Source organism: Micromys minutus (genome assembly GCF_963924665.1).
Source record: "Micromys minutus genome assembly, chromosome: 17".
Lineage (NCBI taxonomy): Eukaryota > Metazoa > Chordata > Mammalia > Rodentia > Muridae > Micromys > Micromys minutus.
In genome coordinates this window covers 36,826,239-36,844,164 of record NC_137952.1, presented here as the reverse complement: position 1 = coordinate 36,844,164, position 17,926 = coordinate 36,826,239, and the positions used below count along the sequence as shown (strand labels likewise).

At 43.4% G+C, this 17,926-nt stretch overlaps 1 protein-coding gene across 1 annotated transcript in view; it reads right to left on the bottom strand.

The window, feature by feature from the left end:
* Positions 1-17,926, bottom strand: part of TMC2 (transmembrane channel like 2) — a gene marked incomplete at both ends in the record, with an annotated part of 59,161 nt that overhangs the window by 8,771 nt on the left and 32,464 nt on the right. Inside the window, 6 exons of the mRNA XM_080931687.1 lie at positions 6,826-7,065; positions 7,661-7,728; positions 10,472-10,600; positions 11,836-11,985; positions 13,418-13,597; positions 14,730-14,918. Of these exons, the coding sequence (XP_080787813.1) occupies positions 6,826-7,065; positions 7,661-7,728; positions 10,472-10,600; positions 11,836-11,985; positions 13,418-13,597; positions 14,730-14,918 (956 nt within the window). The remainder of the gene's footprint in view (positions 1-6,825; positions 7,066-7,660; positions 7,729-10,471; positions 10,601-11,835; positions 11,986-13,417; positions 13,598-14,729; positions 14,919-17,926) is intronic.

Here is a 17,926-nt window from a genome sequence, read left to right as displayed (position 1 = left end):
CAATTCATGGCTCCAAAGCTGCCACCCACCCGCTCACCACTGCTTTCCCAGCAGAGCCAGAGCTCTGCTCCAAAACTACTAAGAAAGAAGAGCCCAGGAGGAGCTGCCACTCCAGTTAGAACAAGCATCTGGGGCTGGCTGCACTGTACTCACTAGCTTCCTGCCCTCAGAGTCTCACAAACTCTCAAACTACACTGCTCTTCCGTTTGACACCTTTCTTCGGCAAGAAACTAGTGGGTTTCCTCATGCGCTCTCCTTTTCTTTAGGGACAGGCTCTTGCTATGTTGCTTGGTCTATTCCTGATCTCCTGGGCGTAAGTGATGCTTCCACTTCAGCCTCCGAGTGACTGACATCATAGGCGCAGGTCTCCACGCCAGGCCTTTGCATGCATTCTACCAGGAGAAAATTGTCTATGATTTGGTTATAAGACAAGCACTGAGTCTTCTGGGCTCACTGACCTGGAAGCAGTTCTCTTAGAGTTAATGTGGTGGAAGGGTCACAGTAACTCTAAAACACACTTACAGTGAATCTTCTAGCCAGGAATCTGGGTCGTCCCGAGATGAGTTTCTGCACTATTAATAGTAGATTCATTTTTCTTCTAATTGTTAAGAATTACTGTGAAGGGTGACTCCCAAAATGCTCTGTAGTGACACCTAGATACTGGTGGCTATTGAATGGTAATTAATGTTGATGCTTATGAAGTAGAATTAGGAGATTGAAGATTCTGGTTCAAATTCTTTTTCCTATAGGTCACTATGATCTGCCTGCCTGTCTGTCTATCCATCCATCATTCATTTATATATTCATTTATCTACCGATCTATCAATCTATCATCTATCTTCTATCTATCAACATCTATCCTTCTCTCTATTATCCGTTTATCTTTTTTTTCCTGCATGCATGTAGCATGGGCATGTGTGTGCCTGTGCATATGGAAGTCTGAGACTGACGTCTGTTCTTTCACTTATTCAAGACAGAGCTACCAATATGGCTAGTATATTTAGCCAGCTTTCTCTGAGGCCTTCTCAGAGGCTGGGATTCCAGGGGAAGACGTGCCTGTGAGGCTCTTATGGTTCTGGGGACCTGGCTTGTGCAGCAAGCATTTTAAAGGCCAAGGTATCTCCCCACTCTCTTTATGAGTACATTTATATCCCGCTTCTTTCTCCTAAGGTTGTACTATGAAATGTGACTATTAAAATAATATAAAAATTATTTGTTTTTGAGACTACTATTTTAAGTGTTCATCCACAGTCCTGCATTAGGAAGACGGCATTAGAAGAGTGGATAAGGGGTTGCCCTCATCACCGCACACTTTCTACTGCATGTGCTGTGCTTAGACCTCTGGAGAAGCTACTAAAGTTTTCTTTTCTGTAATCCCCACATATCTCTATAGGTAATAAGGCACAATGCTGACACAGCTAGAGGGGAGCAGCTGGAGTCAGCTGGTACTGAGGGGCAGCACTGCTAAGCTGTGCCATGTGGTCCTGTAGTCAGCAGACTTAGCTTCCGTCGTGCAAAGATCAGATTGACATATAATGCCTCAGGGACAAACCTGCATGTCACCTGTAAGCTAAAATAATTTTTCTTATTACATTTTTAAAGTAGTTAGAGAAAAATACCTGTGACATATAAAAAGTGAAGTATGATTTTTTTTTTTTTTTACATTTCACTCTATAAATTTTTTGCTGGAAGACAGTCATACTCCTTCATTGGTGCAGTGTATATGGCTGAGCTATAGTGACATATCATATATATATATGTGTGTGTGTGTGTGTGTGTGTGTGTGTGTGTGTGTGTAATGTATATACAATGGTGTGTGTGTGTGTGTATATGTGTGTGTGTGTGTGTGTGTGTATGTGTGTGTGTGTGTGTGTGTGTGTGTGTGTGTGTGTGTGTGTGCGCCCTCCTATAGTGGCAGAGCTGAGCAGTTGAATTAGAGACCATGTATAGCTGTTTCATTGCTGGCACTACTTACTATGTTTCATGCCAGTAATCCCAGCATCTGGGAATCTGACGCAGGAGGATCATGTACACCTTGTGTGTGTAGGCAAATATATTCTATCACCTTAAACACCAATTTGCAATAATTTAGTCATGTATACTACCATGTCATGACATTTATTCTATTTATTTTTCATTGTTAGTATATATCATATAGAAATAATAAAAAAGAGAACTTCAAATGTTACATTTTAAAGTCAGGCTGATGGTATTTTGTCTTTTAAGTGTTCGTGTGGTGACTGCCATGACAATTAGCACCGGTGAATTAACACAATATACATGAGCTGTCTTACTGCCAGAAGTCTGAAATGGTTTCACTGAGTTAATCTAAGGTGTTGGCAGGGCCACAGTCCCCTGAGGGAGACCACAAAAGTTGCATTCCGGTGTCTCCTTCTTTTATCTATAAAGCCAGGGATTGTCAAACCTTTCTCTGCTTTTACAGTCACCCTGTCTTCTGCTTTTATCTGATGGAGTCTCCCTCTTGTGGAGGGAGCTAACTATGGTAGGCTGCTGCCATTCATGGTAGAATTAAGGCAGGAGCAGATACATTAAGAGGAGGCAAACACAGGGACAGACTTTCTTTATAACAACTTACTCTTACATTTATTAATCCAGTCCCATGGTATTGAGGTTTGTTCTGTTGCTATGTATTGTAGTGCTAAGTGGAGACCCCCAAGACCTGGTTGCTCCAGAGATAAGAGAGAGACCCAAGCAATGCTATGTGACCTTGCCTCCAAGTTATTTCTGATTGGTGAATAAAGATGCGAACAGCCAATAACTGGGCAGAAGAGACATAGGCAAGGGGTAGGGTTCCCAGGCTTGGGGTCAGAGGAGAACCATGAGTGGGAGAAGAAAAAAAAGAGGAGAAGCCACCATGGGTTAGGTGAGTCATGAAATAAAGGTCATGTGGGCTGGCTAATTGGAGTTAAGAGCAGCCCAGAAGAAACATGGCAAATTACAGAATAGAATTATTGTCTGGGAAATAGACATAACGGCATAGAGGGTAGATATCTGCCAAGCTCTTGTACTGACTAAGGGTTTTTGTAAATATAAAGGTTATGTGTGTTTTTTACCCAGGAACTAGATGGTTAAAGGTGGGGTAGAAACCCCAGATTGGGATTAAATATTACACAACACCATGAGTGAGAACTTGCTCACAACCATGGTTGCTAGACCAGTGTCATGAGAGGATGACCCTACTGTCATTTAATTTCTTCATTACCTTCTAAAGTTCAGGCTTTCCTCCAATTGACATAATGGCAGCTGGATTTCAACGTTAGCTTCAGAGGCAGTGAGTCACCCTCAAGCCCCAGTAACTTTCAAAGTGTAAAACATACACTCTCAGGCTCCTTACAAAGTTAGCTGATGCTTACTTAGTGCCTCCCACAGGATGGTGGTGCTATATGTGCCATCAGTGACTGTCACAAGCTGATGATCCCTCATTAGTGTCTGTCACAAACCTTCAGAATACCTCAGCTACCTCCACATCACTACCTCTGTCTTCCCTGGCAAGCATGTGGTACCTTTCTTCCTTGGTGTCTTCCTCCTGGTCAACTGCAAAGAATGCTGGTGCAGTTTCAACAAATCCAGAGAGAGAGAAGGGAGAGTAAATCAGAGCCATTAAAAGAAAACAAGACTTGAGCTGCAAACACAAAGGAGTTGGGGATCCATGGGCAGTGCTTCTCTTCCATGACCAACACTGCAGCCCTTCCTCCAATTCCATGTGCTGTAGGGTCACCTTTTCTCTCCTCTCAAAAAAATTAAGTGAAGAAATTGAAACAGACATGAATGTGTCATGTCGTTGTTGAGATAAAAGTGAGCAGCATGCCTCAGAATCCAGAGTATTGTACATTGATCTAAATTTGCTGCAGATGGCCAAAATCTTGGTTCACTGGCAACAGGAAAAGCCCATGCCCATAGTCAAACATTCCTAACTGTGTCCCTGATTCACATGCCTAGATATATGTACACCAAATACCAATAAGCTGCTTTGAAGGAAGCACATCAAAGACTGGCCAAGATGTAGTCCTTGTCCACAGACATGTTCTTTGGCATGATGTTTTAAAAGTTTGAACGAATTTTTAATTGAAAGCAGCATATGGTTTCAAATAAATGATCAGATTTTTATGAGACTCTGAAAAGTCTACAGTGATGGGCCATGTTGTTCATGATGACAGCTGGCTGAGGTGGATACCAACTGACCTCCACTTGAGCAGAGTTCTGGCTTAGCAGGGTCATGTGGGTTGATGTTAAGGTGATACATGATTGGACAGTGGAGAGGTAGGTGGGGGAAAAGGCTAGGGAAACAGAAGAGGAAGGGAGGAAGAGAGGAGATTCCAGGAGGAACGGAGAGGGAGGTAGATGTGTATGTTTCTCTTGGTGCATCTGTAGCTTGGTGAGTTTGTTATTATTATTTCTAAGGATTTCTATAGAAGGGCAGTTTGTATCTTTGTCCACTGGTTGTAAGCTTATTGTGTAGAGGGTTTGTGGATTGAGAATTTAATATATAAACCTGTTTGATAAATTACCGATCTGTGGAGTCATGTTTCTGCCGGGCAGTGGAGGAAAGGATGACCTGAAATTCTTACTAAAGACCAACATGGTCCTCTAAGTACATTACAAACAATGCCATATTAGGTCTTCAAAACAACCTTATAAACTTATGTCACTAGGCATTTCTATCTTTTAGGAAATGAACCTGTGCAGAGCTCAAAACTGGTGAGTGAGATTTAGCTCTTAGATATGCTCTCTACATCAGGTGATTTTCCCGCAAAGACCTAAATAAATCCACTTTAGCTTGTTTCCACTTCAACAGTCCTCCTGCCGTGAGGAAGAAGTGCCCATGGAGTCTATGTAAGCACATAATGTGGCCATGCGCCAATAAAGCTTTATTTACAAAACCAGATGGTGTTTTGAGTTTGTGAAGAGCTTAGTTCCTCAACTCCCGTTTGTGATTGTATGTTATGTGCTGCTAATCATCTGTTGCCTGCCAGGATCCTGAGGCATTTAGTGTGGTCCAAACCCTAACTGCTTCCCTGTGCAACTGAGTTTCTGTGAGGCAGCCATCTACTTTGAGCATCAGCCATAAGGCGGTTGTTTTCTTCCAGACACTGAGTATAACACAGTGAGAAAGCAAGAAAAAGCCATCTCCTCATGGACCCCCTGTCCTTTGGGAGAATGTAATAAGGTAAACAAGGAAAAGGCACAGCATGCTTTGTCTGTTTTCTGAGGTAGGTTTGAGTTTAAACTCATGCTTCTCCATCTTAGCTTTCTGAGTGCTGGGTTCCAGCAAGGAACACACATGATGGGTAAAAAAAGAATATCAACAGGTGTGTGTGTGTGTGTGTGTGTGTGTGTTCGTGTGCACACACATGGGTGCATTTCAGCTGAGAACTCTAGCAAAGCCCCCATTGAGAAGCTGGCCTTTGTTAGCTCAGTTTTTCGGAGGCTGTAACCATGTTTCTACCATAAGTTTCAGGTTAGGCCTCTTTTCCTATGATCCGACAGAGTTCGACAGGGATACCCAGGAAAGCTGATGTGGCAAAAAGGGACACATCAAGGAATGGGCATGACACAGGGCAGCAAAAGGGGACACAAAATGTCAAAGAACAGGCCCAACACAGACCAAGAAGTCATTTTTCCCGGGCACAGAGCAGTGTGGGGGAGTGATGGCAACACCTGTACCCAGGCCCTTACAAATAAGACGACCGAGTCTTCCTCCATGCGGTGCCCCTCATGCTGGCATCTGGAGTCTCCCACAGCTTTGCACCCTGACTGCTGCCTTCTCTCCTCTGTGCAGACTCTTGTGTGACTGGACCCTGCTCTGACAGAACACCCCACTGAACACCTCCTCTAGGCGCGCCAACCTCAGGCCCATCTTAAACTGGAGAGGAGACAACTAGCCTTCCCCACAGAGCACTTGACATACCTGAGGGCTGGTCCTAGAGTGGGCGAGTGCACAGATGGAGGAGAGAGTTGCACTCGGGACCATGCAAGGGCTATGCATGGCCCTTCTCACTTGCCTTACCTAGTTTCTAGTCTGTGACAGGTGTTCAGCAAGGATGGGGACACTAGTTTATCCATAAAAGCTTGTTGTAAGATTCTCAAGGAGAACACAGGATTTCTAAATGAGAAGACACCATGTTCCAAATATCTGTAGTCCTAGAATCTCTCTCTCTCTTTCTCTCTCTCTCTCTCTCTCTCTCTCTCTCTCTCTCTCTCTCTCTCTCTCTCTCTCTCTCTCCCTCTAGGAAGTAGATAGAGGGATTTGGTTTTGGTGGGTCATATATTTATAAAGATTATAGTAGGTATACATTATTGCTCAACCTACCTCCTTATACAACTATATCCAACCTTCCAAAGAACTTTTATTTATAACCAACCTTCAGTATTAGCAGAATTCTGTCGAGTATGGGGACCCAGTTGAGAATCTCAGCCAAGACAAACTCCTGATTCACATCTGGGTCGAGGTTAGACTATCCTCTATGATTTATCCTGTGCTAAGACAATCATAGCAGACTCTCTACTATTAAAGAGCTGTACTTGGACATCTAATGTGGTAGCCAGTCACTTGTGGTTACTAAAGTCAAAGTTAATTACAGTGGGAAAAAATGAGAAACTAGGTCTCCCAGTTTGTCATTTTGAGAATTCCATAGCCACAAGTAGCTGCCTGCCACCACGTGGAGCATCTCCCTCCCTACAGAACACTTACTGAGTGGTTCTAATAGTTTCCCTAAAGCACCATAGCCTCTCTCAGGCCGACATGACCCAGGATCTGTGGGCAGACTGCCCCAGGAGAACTGTCCCCAGCAACAAAGAGTGCACCTGAAGGGGCCACAGTCAAACGAGGGAGGGAGAGACATGACCGTGTAGGCCACTGGCAGGAGGCTGAGGAAGAGCACCAGCAGCAGCAGGCCCATGTAGAAGTTGTTGGATCGGGAGGCTTTAAACACCCGCTCGTGGGGAACGTTGCTGCTCAGCACTGCCCAGCACTGGAAGTACATGGAGGTCAACAGGCGCAGGACATTGATGCCCACGAGTCCTGGAGCGTAGAAGGAGCCCATCCTGAAAGGTCAGAGACAGGATACCTGGTTGACCTTGTAGCAGGGAAGTTGAGGGAGGGCTAACAGAAGGTGATGGGATGGGTGGAGCAGGGGCATGCGGTCAAGTTTCTTTCCTCCTGTTTAACCAAGGTGGTTATCATCACTAGGAACCTCTAGTCCCAAGGAAGGGAGATAAGTCAGAGCACTCCTTGCTGGGACCCTGGCTAGGATTTTATCTCCGCTTCCCATCAGCAGATCACCTGGTCTCTGGCCTCCAAGAGCAGCCCACCTGGCTGTGTGGCTTCCAGACTTAATGCAGCCTCCGGAGGAGGAATTTCCTTCCTTCTCTCCCACATTCCTCTTCTCCCTTTCCCCTCTCTTCCTGTTTCCCCCTTTCTTCTCTCTCTCCAGCCCCACTTTCTCTGCAGGACACCGGTTACCTCTAGGTTGTTCTGCTTCTCATCCTGTCCTGCTCTCTGGTTTCATCAGAAAGCGGGAGCGGAGAGAGGTGAGGTGGTTTGTTGGCCTCTCCAAGCTCACCGAGAGACGAAGTTGGGGAGGCTCTAGTTCTTTGACTCCCCACATTATGTGATCCTCAGATGAACTTGGAAACTCACCAGATCATTCCTTGGTTGAAGATCAAACCCAGCACATTTCCACTAATATCAAACTCGGCATATGAGGGCTGGAGAGAAAGGAAGGAGAAGGAGAGAGGGGACCGAGCAGGTAAACATTAGGTGACACAGCTTGGGGGCCCTATTGAGTCATCCCAAACGCCTACCTTAGGGTTAGGATCCTGCTTTGTTGTTGTGTTTGTTGTTCCACTATGTAGCTCAGGCTAGCCTCAAATGTTTGGTGACCCTCATGTCTCTACTTCTCAAGCTCTGAGGTTAAAGCATCATACCTGGGAGTGGGATTCTGTCTAACAGGCTTTTGTCATATATTTGTTTGTTTGTTTATAGACAGGGCTCATGTAGCCCAGGCTATCTCCTAATTTATTACATAGATAGAACTTCTGATTCTCTTGCCAACACCCCCCAAGTGCCCCAAGTGCTGGGATTATAGGTGTGTGCTACCATACTTGGCTTAGGCAGGGCTGGGGATTGGAGCCAGGGCCTGTGGCATGCTAGGCAAGTAGTCTACCAAATGGCCTATATCCCCATCCTTGTTTTAAACTTTTAGAGAAAAAAATGTGAAGTTCTTAATTTTTATTTCATGTGTGTAGATGTTTTTGTCTGTCTGTGTATCACACATGTGTAGTGTCCTAAGAAACCAGAAGAGGGCATCAGATCCCCTGGAATGGGCACTGTTACCTGCTTTGTAGACTGGAAACTGAACCCAGGTTCCCCACAAGAGTAAGAACAACAGTACTCTTAGCTGCTAAACCATCTCCTCAGCCTCCAAAGTTTTGGGGTTATTGAAACTAAAGCCTTCCATGATGACAAGAAGAACAAAAATAACGACCACAATGGCGATGACAACCTGTAATTGTTATACACTTTTTCAGGCTGTTTTAGAAAGAAGTTTAGGTCCTAAGAAAACATTTCTTCAATGTTTTAATCAGAAATTCAACTCAAAATTATAATCAAGGGAAAGAGGTCCTCTCCCGATCTCCAGCTCACTTAAAAATCTAATTTAAAAGTATTTTATTTATTTTTACTGCCTGCATGTGTGTCTGTGCACCGTGTGTGTGCCTGATGCCCTCGGAGGCCAGAAGCAGGCATCAGATCACCTGGGACTGGAGTTACAGACAGCTGTGAGCTACCATGTGGGTTCTGGGAGTTGAACCCAGGTCCTCTGGAAAAGTAGCCAGTGCTCTTAACCAGCGAGCCATCTTTCCAGCCCCTACAGCTCATTCTTAGATAATGCTTTTCCTTACTGACTTGACACAAGGTCTTTAGTATAAGTGGCTTTGCATTCTGCCGAACTGGCATCTGCTGCGTTGGCAAGGGCATTTATCCCAATGCCAGCTTTAGTTTTCATCCTGTTGTCATTCTTTCCCAGTTTGGAACAAGGTCTCTGTAGTGCCTGTTCCTGGTTGTCAACTTGGCCATATCTGGAATGAACCACAACCAGAATTGGGAGGCCCACCTTTGATCCTGATCTTGAGGCATAGAGGCTATGAGTCTTAGGACACTAAGGCATGGAGATCTCTGAGCTCAAGGTCATCTGGGACAAAGCAAGTCCCGGATCCAGGTGTGGTGGCTCACACCTTTAATCTGGACACACCTTCAGTTGGAGACCTACGTAAGGACATTGGAAGAAGGAAGGCTCTCTCTCTTTGCCTGCTTGCCTTGTGGGACTGAGCATCTGCTAGTCTTCCAGATCTTACTGTGATTTTGTAATCTTGTGGAATTTACAAGTTAATTTGAAGACAGCAACACTGTGTCTTCCTATCAAAGATGTCATCACTTCTAAGGTCACCATTCTTTCACAAGGGTTGTTGGTGCTGAGGAGGGGTTGAATAGGATTATTTAACGCTTATGCCAGAAACCTGAACTGTGGCCCATAGGTGTCAGGGACGTGTCACAGTGTGCTACAGGCCAGGTGAGGGCAACATAAGTCATCAGGATGTGGAGTCTTTCACCAGAAGCTCAGGGAAGACTTCCTTTTCCCAACTTGACAACCCAGAAGAACAATGAGGTGTTAAGGGAGACATATTCACTGGGCCAGCCAGTGGGCCCAAGGTTCTGGCAATTTGTAGAAAGTTGCCATCGTGAGAAAATGACATATGCTTAGGATGAACACCTCACCAGGTCGGTGGGGAAGGGGGTAGGGTTCTCCGGGGAGGTGATAAGAGCCAAACAGGCTTCTCAAAGCATAATTAGAAATCAGGGCAAAGTGCATCACGTTCATGGTTGTTCAGAGATTTCTAAAATGTTGATGCATCCTAAGATTTCGGTCTTTCTCATAGAGGTTAGCTTGGTAGTTCCCTACTGGCCTTCTGCTCAGCATTAAAAAATGTAGTCCACTTTTCCCCAAAGCTGAACACTTCTATTTTCTTAAAAACCTTAAAAGTCTTTTTATTTCAGTACTTTATGTGTATTGTGTTTTTCCCATATGCATACTGTGTACTACACAAGTGCCTGATGCCCATGGAGGCCAGAAGAGGGCGTTAGATATCTTGAAATTGGAGTTGCTGTGAATTACCAAGTGGATTCTATAGATGGAACCGGCTCCTAACCACTGAAAAATCTCCTCAGCCCCCACACCTCCATCTTCTAGATAAAGGTCACAATGGTAAAAGGTGGAGTTACTTTGGTGACTGCAAAGAGGACTCTTAAGTAAATATGATTAAGCACACTTCACAGGACAGTGACTCACTTTAAGCATCCTCAGACATGAAATGCACAAGAGTGTATCTAAGCGGAAATATCAGAGAGGGTGGTGCTGGCACCTTAGTGCAGAGTATGCGAGGAAGAACTTACAAAACCAGCCTCAAGGTCCCAACACCAGCAGTGATTCATGAACCGGACAAAACAAGCTCGGAGGAAATCCCCGACCAAGATGGTGAGGTATGTTACCAGCATGTCAGACACGGTCAGCCTCATAAACTCCTGCAGGAAGACAGAAGTGGCCAGATGTGAACTTGTCCTCTTCTCTCAAATGGTCATAGCTACATAATACTCTCTCCCACTCACTGAATCCATCCTTGTGGCCCAGTTCTTCCCGGTAGAGTGGTGGTGCAGAGAAAGGAGCTTGACTTTGGAGAAAGTATAATTTAAGCCTCAGCTCTATAAGTAACTAATTAATTAAATAACTTCAAAATAATATCTGAACTTTAAGGAGTTCATGCCTGCTGAGTTATTGGGAAGCCTTTCTGTCAAGTATGCAAGTTGCTTGGTTTATTAGTAAAGACTTATCCCCCATACTTATTGCTAGGATCTAAAGGCTTACTTTTTGCTTTTCCCATCTGCTCTGATATCCTGGTCACCCCCACTAGGACTGAATGTGACCATCAATTACTTGGGCCAGTACTTCTTACTAATCAAAAACTTTTCTTGATATATAGAGAAAATAAACCAGAGTCACATAGCAGAAACAAAAGAACAAGGATTTTCTCCACTTACATAGGGCATAAAAGAACTGATTGGTTTTAGTTTGTTTTGTTTTTGCATTGTTTTTTTAAAATGGAAAAGAGCTGATAGACCTCTGTTATATAGTAATTTCCTAGGAGATTGAACCATTCCAACCAACAGTGAAGTTCCTTAAACTAGAAGGTAAACACTGTAAAATAGGTTCAGGAAGTTCCTGAAACCTACCAGATTCACTAGGCTCCTCCTTCCCAAGAGGAAGCTATAAAGATTGCTTAAAAGAGGTGAGCTGCTAAGAAGACCTCAAGTCCAGCTGCTGTCCATAGGAGGCTTAGACCAGCTGAAGCACATGGAAGGATATTCTCCAACTTGTTGAACTGCTTGCAAGCTGTGCAGTGGGCTCCAGATTCCCAGCTTCAGTGAGATGTCACCAGTGCTAGGGTGAGCCTTGGTGATGCAGAAGACTGACTCATTTCTACTCCTGTAAGTAATCCTCATCGACATTCCTGTATGTGACCTCCATAAAATGAGTAGCCACTTGTATCACATCTCCTTAGGAAAAGTCTTGTCACACAACAACTTCATCACAAGTTTAAAGACAGCAGATACCTGCGAAGTTGTAGGATGTACTGGGCCTGCTCTGTTCATCTTGAACAAGATGAATAGGAAATGCCTGCTTTCCCAAATGGAAAGATTAGAGAAGGGACAATGAAAAACTGAGAACAAGGGTCACCTTTTCAGAGAGCATAACTACTCACAATGCCCACAGCTGTCTCCCAACAAGAACCTCTGGGCACATCTGCAGGGTGTGGTGGTGGCCGGGGCATACTTTCATTCCCACTTGAGGAATTGTAATAGTTAAACAGGGTCCAGTGAGTGATGTTCTTGATTTTCTCCTCATTAGAAAGCTGGAAGAGAACATAGCAATCAGAAGTTGGATAGAGCCAGGGGTGGGGGTAGGGTGGTTCAGCTGTTTCCATGGGAACAAGTAAAACTAGCTCCAGCCCTGCCATCTGGCCTTCACCTTACCACTGGACAATCTTCTCAGAAAAGAACTTCTCAGGCTTTCAGTCTACCAAGAGAGGTTGCAGTGGGCTAAAGTTTCCTTGACCTTTTCCACAGTTTTCTTCCTAAGTTAGCTTCCACTTACCCACCCACCCACACCACCAACCATTCGTTTTGAGAATTCAGGGTCTAATCTGTACATGCAAGTCAGTGGTGACATGAGTGACCAAAAGGGTTTTCTCTCAGGAAGTTCATAGTAACAGAGCACCCCCCCCAAAAAAACCTAAAAAACGAAGTAAAATGCACTGTGGGAATTGCCTCTGGGGACTGAGGAGCAGCCACATCAGACGATGGGGAGCACACACACCAGACGATGGGGAGCACCCACATCAGACAATGGGGAGCACCCACATCAGATGATGGGGAGCACTGAGGACTCCTTTGAGGCAGTGACATCTGGAACTAGTCAGCTACTTTCAGAGAAAACCAAGTGGTATCTATACCCCAGAGTAAAATATGAAGCTTGGAGGTGGGGTGGGGTGGAACAGTTTCTTAGAGAAGCCAAAGAGGAGAGAAGGATTATAAACCAGTGCCAGTCACTTGCATTGTTAGAACCTTCCAGAGCCTTTCTGAAACCTCAGGAGGAAGTTCCTGCAGAGAAGTGAAGAGGTAGTAATGAGGTGAAGGGGTTAGGAAGACTCATCTGTCCCTCTATTGTCTCTGTCTTCTTCCCTCCTCACATTCCTTGCCTTCTTCAGTCATCCTGCCATTTCCTGTTGGCACCTGCTCTTTCTGATGCTTTTTCAGAATCTTCTGAGATTCCTCAAGCAGAGGGTTTGCGCTCCCCCTGTGCTCTGACTCACTGCCTTGGATATGCCCCTGCTGAAGCGTATTTCAGTGTGTTGTATTGAATGAATCTGTTTCCTGACCCTGAGCATGAAGCCTTTTGGAACAGGACTGTGTCGAATTCCCTGCTGTACCCAAGGGCCTAATTTGCAGGCATCCCACACACGTCTGACAGGCACTGATGAGCAGTTTGGCCAACCATGACGCATCATATCAGTGGACAATTACTTGGTTATTGACTCGCTATGACAGCTGAGAAACATAGAAAACTCTCCATATACAGTGGGAGTGCTGAATGACTGGGAGAAGACAGCCTGAGAAAGATGCAGGAAAGAGCCGGAGCAGCCATTGTCCTTGGTATGTCTTTTTAATCCCCCCTTCTAAACTTCTAACATTTGTTTAATTAATGGAAGTTATGCATGGTAAGGTTACTATATTCTAAAAGGAAACACCGTGGACAGTGGGCACGGTGGGGTATGTAGGCTCTACCTTAAGGTGGACATCGTCCATGAGGGCCAGGAGAAACGTGTAGAGGTTTCCCAGGAAGAGTGCAAAGATGCGACCCAGCTGCCACTTCAGCCCGGTGCGCGGGTGATAATTCTCCAGGGCAGCGATGGTTTCAAACAGAGGAGGACAAAACATCCCCAGCAGAGACATCACAATCTCCACCTGAAAAGTTCAAAGGAGAGTTTTTAAATAAAAGATAAATAAAAATGATATTAAAAATTTTAGAAAAAAAATTAGATAGGCAAAGACCCAAAAGAGTCTGCAAAACAAAATTTTAAAATCATGATCTGGGAGGCTAGAGAGATGGCTCAGTGGTTAACAACACTGGCTGCTCTTCAACAGGTCCTGAGTTCAATTCCCAGTAACCACATGGTGGCTCACAACCATCTGTAATGGGATCTGATGCTCTACTTTTTGGCAAACGTGTAGATAAAGCACTTATATACATAAATAAATAAATCTTTAAAGATTATGATCCAATCACAATCCTTTAAATACAAAAACAAAATATAATGATCTAAATTTAAAAATCCAGAATGTATATCCTATGTAGCTGAGAATAACAACCTAGAATAACCACAATATATTCCAGGGAAATTACTGAACTTACAAAAGGGAAAAGAAAACTCTTCTAGCAACAGAAACGATTCATTTATAAGGAGAAGAAAGTTAAAGGGTATCATTGGCCTTTATAAAATAATTCATTTATTTTTATATAAATTTGAGTGGTTTTGTCTACACGCATGTGTGTGTGTCCATGCATGCCTGGATGCTTGTGGAGGCCAAAAGGGGGTGTTGGGTTTCCTAGAACTGAAGTTACAGGTGGTTGTGAGCCACCATGGGAATGCTGGGACCCAAATATGAGTTTTCTATAGAGTCTTGTTAACCACCGAGTCATCTCTCTACCCTGTGACATTTGCTTGTTTTAAAACAGGGTCTCACTGTGTAGATCAGCCTGACTCAAACTTTTAGAAACCCTCATGTCTGTGCCGGGATTAAAGGAATATGCCACCATGATGGGCATAATTTTGCTTTTTAAGACAAGGCCTGTAATTCAGACTTTTAGAGACTCTGCTGAGTGACTAAACTTTGAAATATTAAAAGGTCTCTGTGTGGTTGTTTGGTGGGGGTGGGACTAGCTAGTAAAGGAATAACTGCCACTATATTAATTTTCAGAATTGATATATATTACTAATAATCCCCCCACACACACATACAAATGGCACCCAGTTTACAGCAGAGTGATTTCAGGATTTTCCCTCACTCTTGCCGTCACTGGTGACACCCATCTTACCTCATTCCTTTCATACCAGCTGACGTTCTGCATTTTGGAGAACTCCTGGGACCGTTTCACCACAAAGTAAATGAGGTACCCGCTTCCGCACAGACAGCAGAGAATGAGAAAGTTGGCCAGGACACGGAGGAATCTTGTCAGGTGGATATTCCCCTCTTTGTTACTCTCTTGTTCATCCACTATAGATTCCTTAGCATGTGGAAGAAAACGAGAGGGTGAGTAGGAGCAGGCCAGGACCGGCTGCCATGTTCCCATAAATAATACAGAGAGGCGACATGATACCCGTAGAGAGTTAGAGATACCTTCTGCAAACATATCTATTCTGCTGTTATTATTATCTTGGGTTTGGTTGTTTTGTAATAATGAAAATTGAGATTTACTGTGTGCTAGACATGGTACTAAGTATTTTCCATCAATTATTTCTTAATCTTACAGTGGTACCTGTGGAGGACAGAAGAGGGTGTCAGGTGTCAGATCCCTAGGAACTGGGGTCATAGACAGTTGTGAGCTGCCATGTGGGTTCCGGGAATGGAACCCGGGTTCTCTGTAAGAGTGACTCGTGCTCTTAACCTCTAAGCCATCCTCCAGCTCCTCAGATTAAAATTTTAATCTCGAGCTTTCAAATACAGGAATTGTCAAATAGCCTATAAAATTCAGATGGTAGATATTGTTAGCCTGTAGTCCATGTGTCTTTCTCACTTCTCACCACTGCCATGCCAGTACTGCAGGAAAATAACACAATACGTAAGTAAACATGTATGTTCTTGTTTCAATAAAGTTTTATTTACAAAAGTATACAGCAGTTTAGATTTTCTCCCCAAACTATATTTTGCCAATTTCTATTTTTAGGATTTCTTAATATTGAATACTGTTTTTCTTTGTTTTGTTTTGTTTGTATGTGTGTGGGGGGGTATTGTGTGGCTTGTTTTTTTTTTTTTTTTTTTTTTTGGTAGGGAGAGTTTAAATTTATTTAAATTTATGGCTAGATATTTATGTTTTGGGACTATAATAAATAAAAGTTTTAAAATCAGTTTGTTTTCTGTTAGTATAAAATGTAATTGATTTTTATTGTGATGGCTAGACATTTATGTTTTTGGAATTATGATAAAGTTTTAAAATCAGTTTGTTTTCTATTAGTATAAAAATATAATTGATTTTAATCTTGCATCAGTAACTCTATGAAGACATGTGCAGTAATGGGGAAACTCAGACATGAAAAAACACAGTCTCCTGGACTAAGTGCCTGGGAGAAGACTTCTTTACCAATTCCTTGTTACTGTGTTCATTCTGAGGTTTAGCTAATTCTTCAGACAGCTAGTATATATTCGCTCACAGAATCCTCAGTTCTGCCTTGTTACTTGTGAGGTACAGATGTCCTTGTGCTCACATGTGAACACTAGAAATGTTAAATACACAGGATTGTCTCTCCAAAGGGAGAAATGTATGTTTTCTGCTCAGAAGGCTGGGAGCAGAGGTAGTTAATATCTTGGTAGCCTTTGGGATATCTGTATGACTAAGACCACACCAGATCCTCCCCTAGACTCTAGAGATGTCACATGTAGTCAGTCTATAGAACCTATCTTGAAGGATGTTGTACCTACAAAGAGTTTCAGTGTTGTCAGGAGCCATCTAGGAATGGCTAAAGGCGTGCAAGTAAGTTTTCTGGAGATGGCCGACTACTTTGCATGACTGAGATGGGCAAGCTCTGAATTGGAGGACAGTACGGAGCTGGAGTGTAATCTCCTAAGTGGTTAGTTCCCAAGCCTGGTACCCACACATCTCATTCCTCGGGCCCAGTAAAAGCATGACTCTACAATCATTAACGTATCAAACAGGTTTATATGTTAAATTCTCAATCCACAAACCCTCTCCACAATAAGCTTACAACCAATGGACAAAGATATAAACTGCCCATCTATATGAGATAGATTAGACCCATAGAAACCCTTAGAAATAATCAGGATAACTTCATCAAGCTAGAGATGCGTGGAGAGAAGCATACACATCTGCCTCCATCTCCTCCTCATCAATCTCTACCTACCACCTCCTCTTCCACTCCTTTAGCCTCTCTCCCCGCCTACCTCTCCACTGTCCAATTATGTATCACCTTAAGATAAACCTACAAGGCCATATGAAACTTATAATGAGCTTAAAGAATGAAACACTGCTTTGAACTTAACTATCAAATTCTTTGATAACTCCCCTTTTACGTTATATTTTATCTATGAGGTAATTTTCTAAAGAACTTTTGTCTAAGATGATATAAAAAGATCAGAGAGAAGAAATAAAATGGTGGCTTGTGTGGTTCTGTCTTATCTACCAAATGTATATGTCTCTATGCCTGTCTATATGTATGTATGTTCATAGGTGGGTAGGTATGTGTGTATATATCTAAGTTTGCATGAACATATGTGGAACATGTAGGACAGGTGGACCAGAATGTGCATGTGTAAGAGTGTATGTGTGTCTGTGCACATTGCCTATGTAAAAGATTGTCTTTCTTTCCTTCCTGATTCTGGAAGAGTTAACAAGTCCAAGCCTCTTGCCTGGCTCCAGCAAGATTCAGAGAGAAGAGAGCCCTACCAATTTAGCTTTTTCTCTTTTTATCCCCTGCTGCTAACAGAAAAATTTTATTACTGGAAGTCAACACTTTTGGCTTTAGAATAGCAAAGAGTCATAGACAGAAGAATTGCCAAAGACGAACAAACTCTGGCCTTGCCATTGGCTCCGTACTCCATTGCTGCCTTCCTCAAAGAACTGATGCCAGGCTGGACTCCTGCACAATGTTGTCATGTTTTAAGCTTTATTTTGTACGTGAGATTGAGTTAGTTATCGCCAGAAATTTCTTCTTCAAATTGTGTTGTGTTTAAATATGCCTAAAATTAACTACTCAGGGCCAGAATATCAGAGTTTGAACTTACATCTGCTACTGAGTTGTGTTGAACAGGCATCCTTCTTGCTTCTTGTGAATTGTTACTGTGCTGGTCGTGGTGGTTACAGTTATATGTGTATTACCTCTGCTTTCAGTAGAGAATGCTTAATTCCTAGCTGTTTTATTATAGGCATGGCATGACCCTTGGTCTGTTAAAGTCACAGCCACTCTAGCTTTTCCCGCCCATGGCACAGATGACTGAGAGAAGACAGAACTGAGTTGGCTCCTCATCCATGCACTTCCAGGCAGAAGGAGGCAGGTCCAG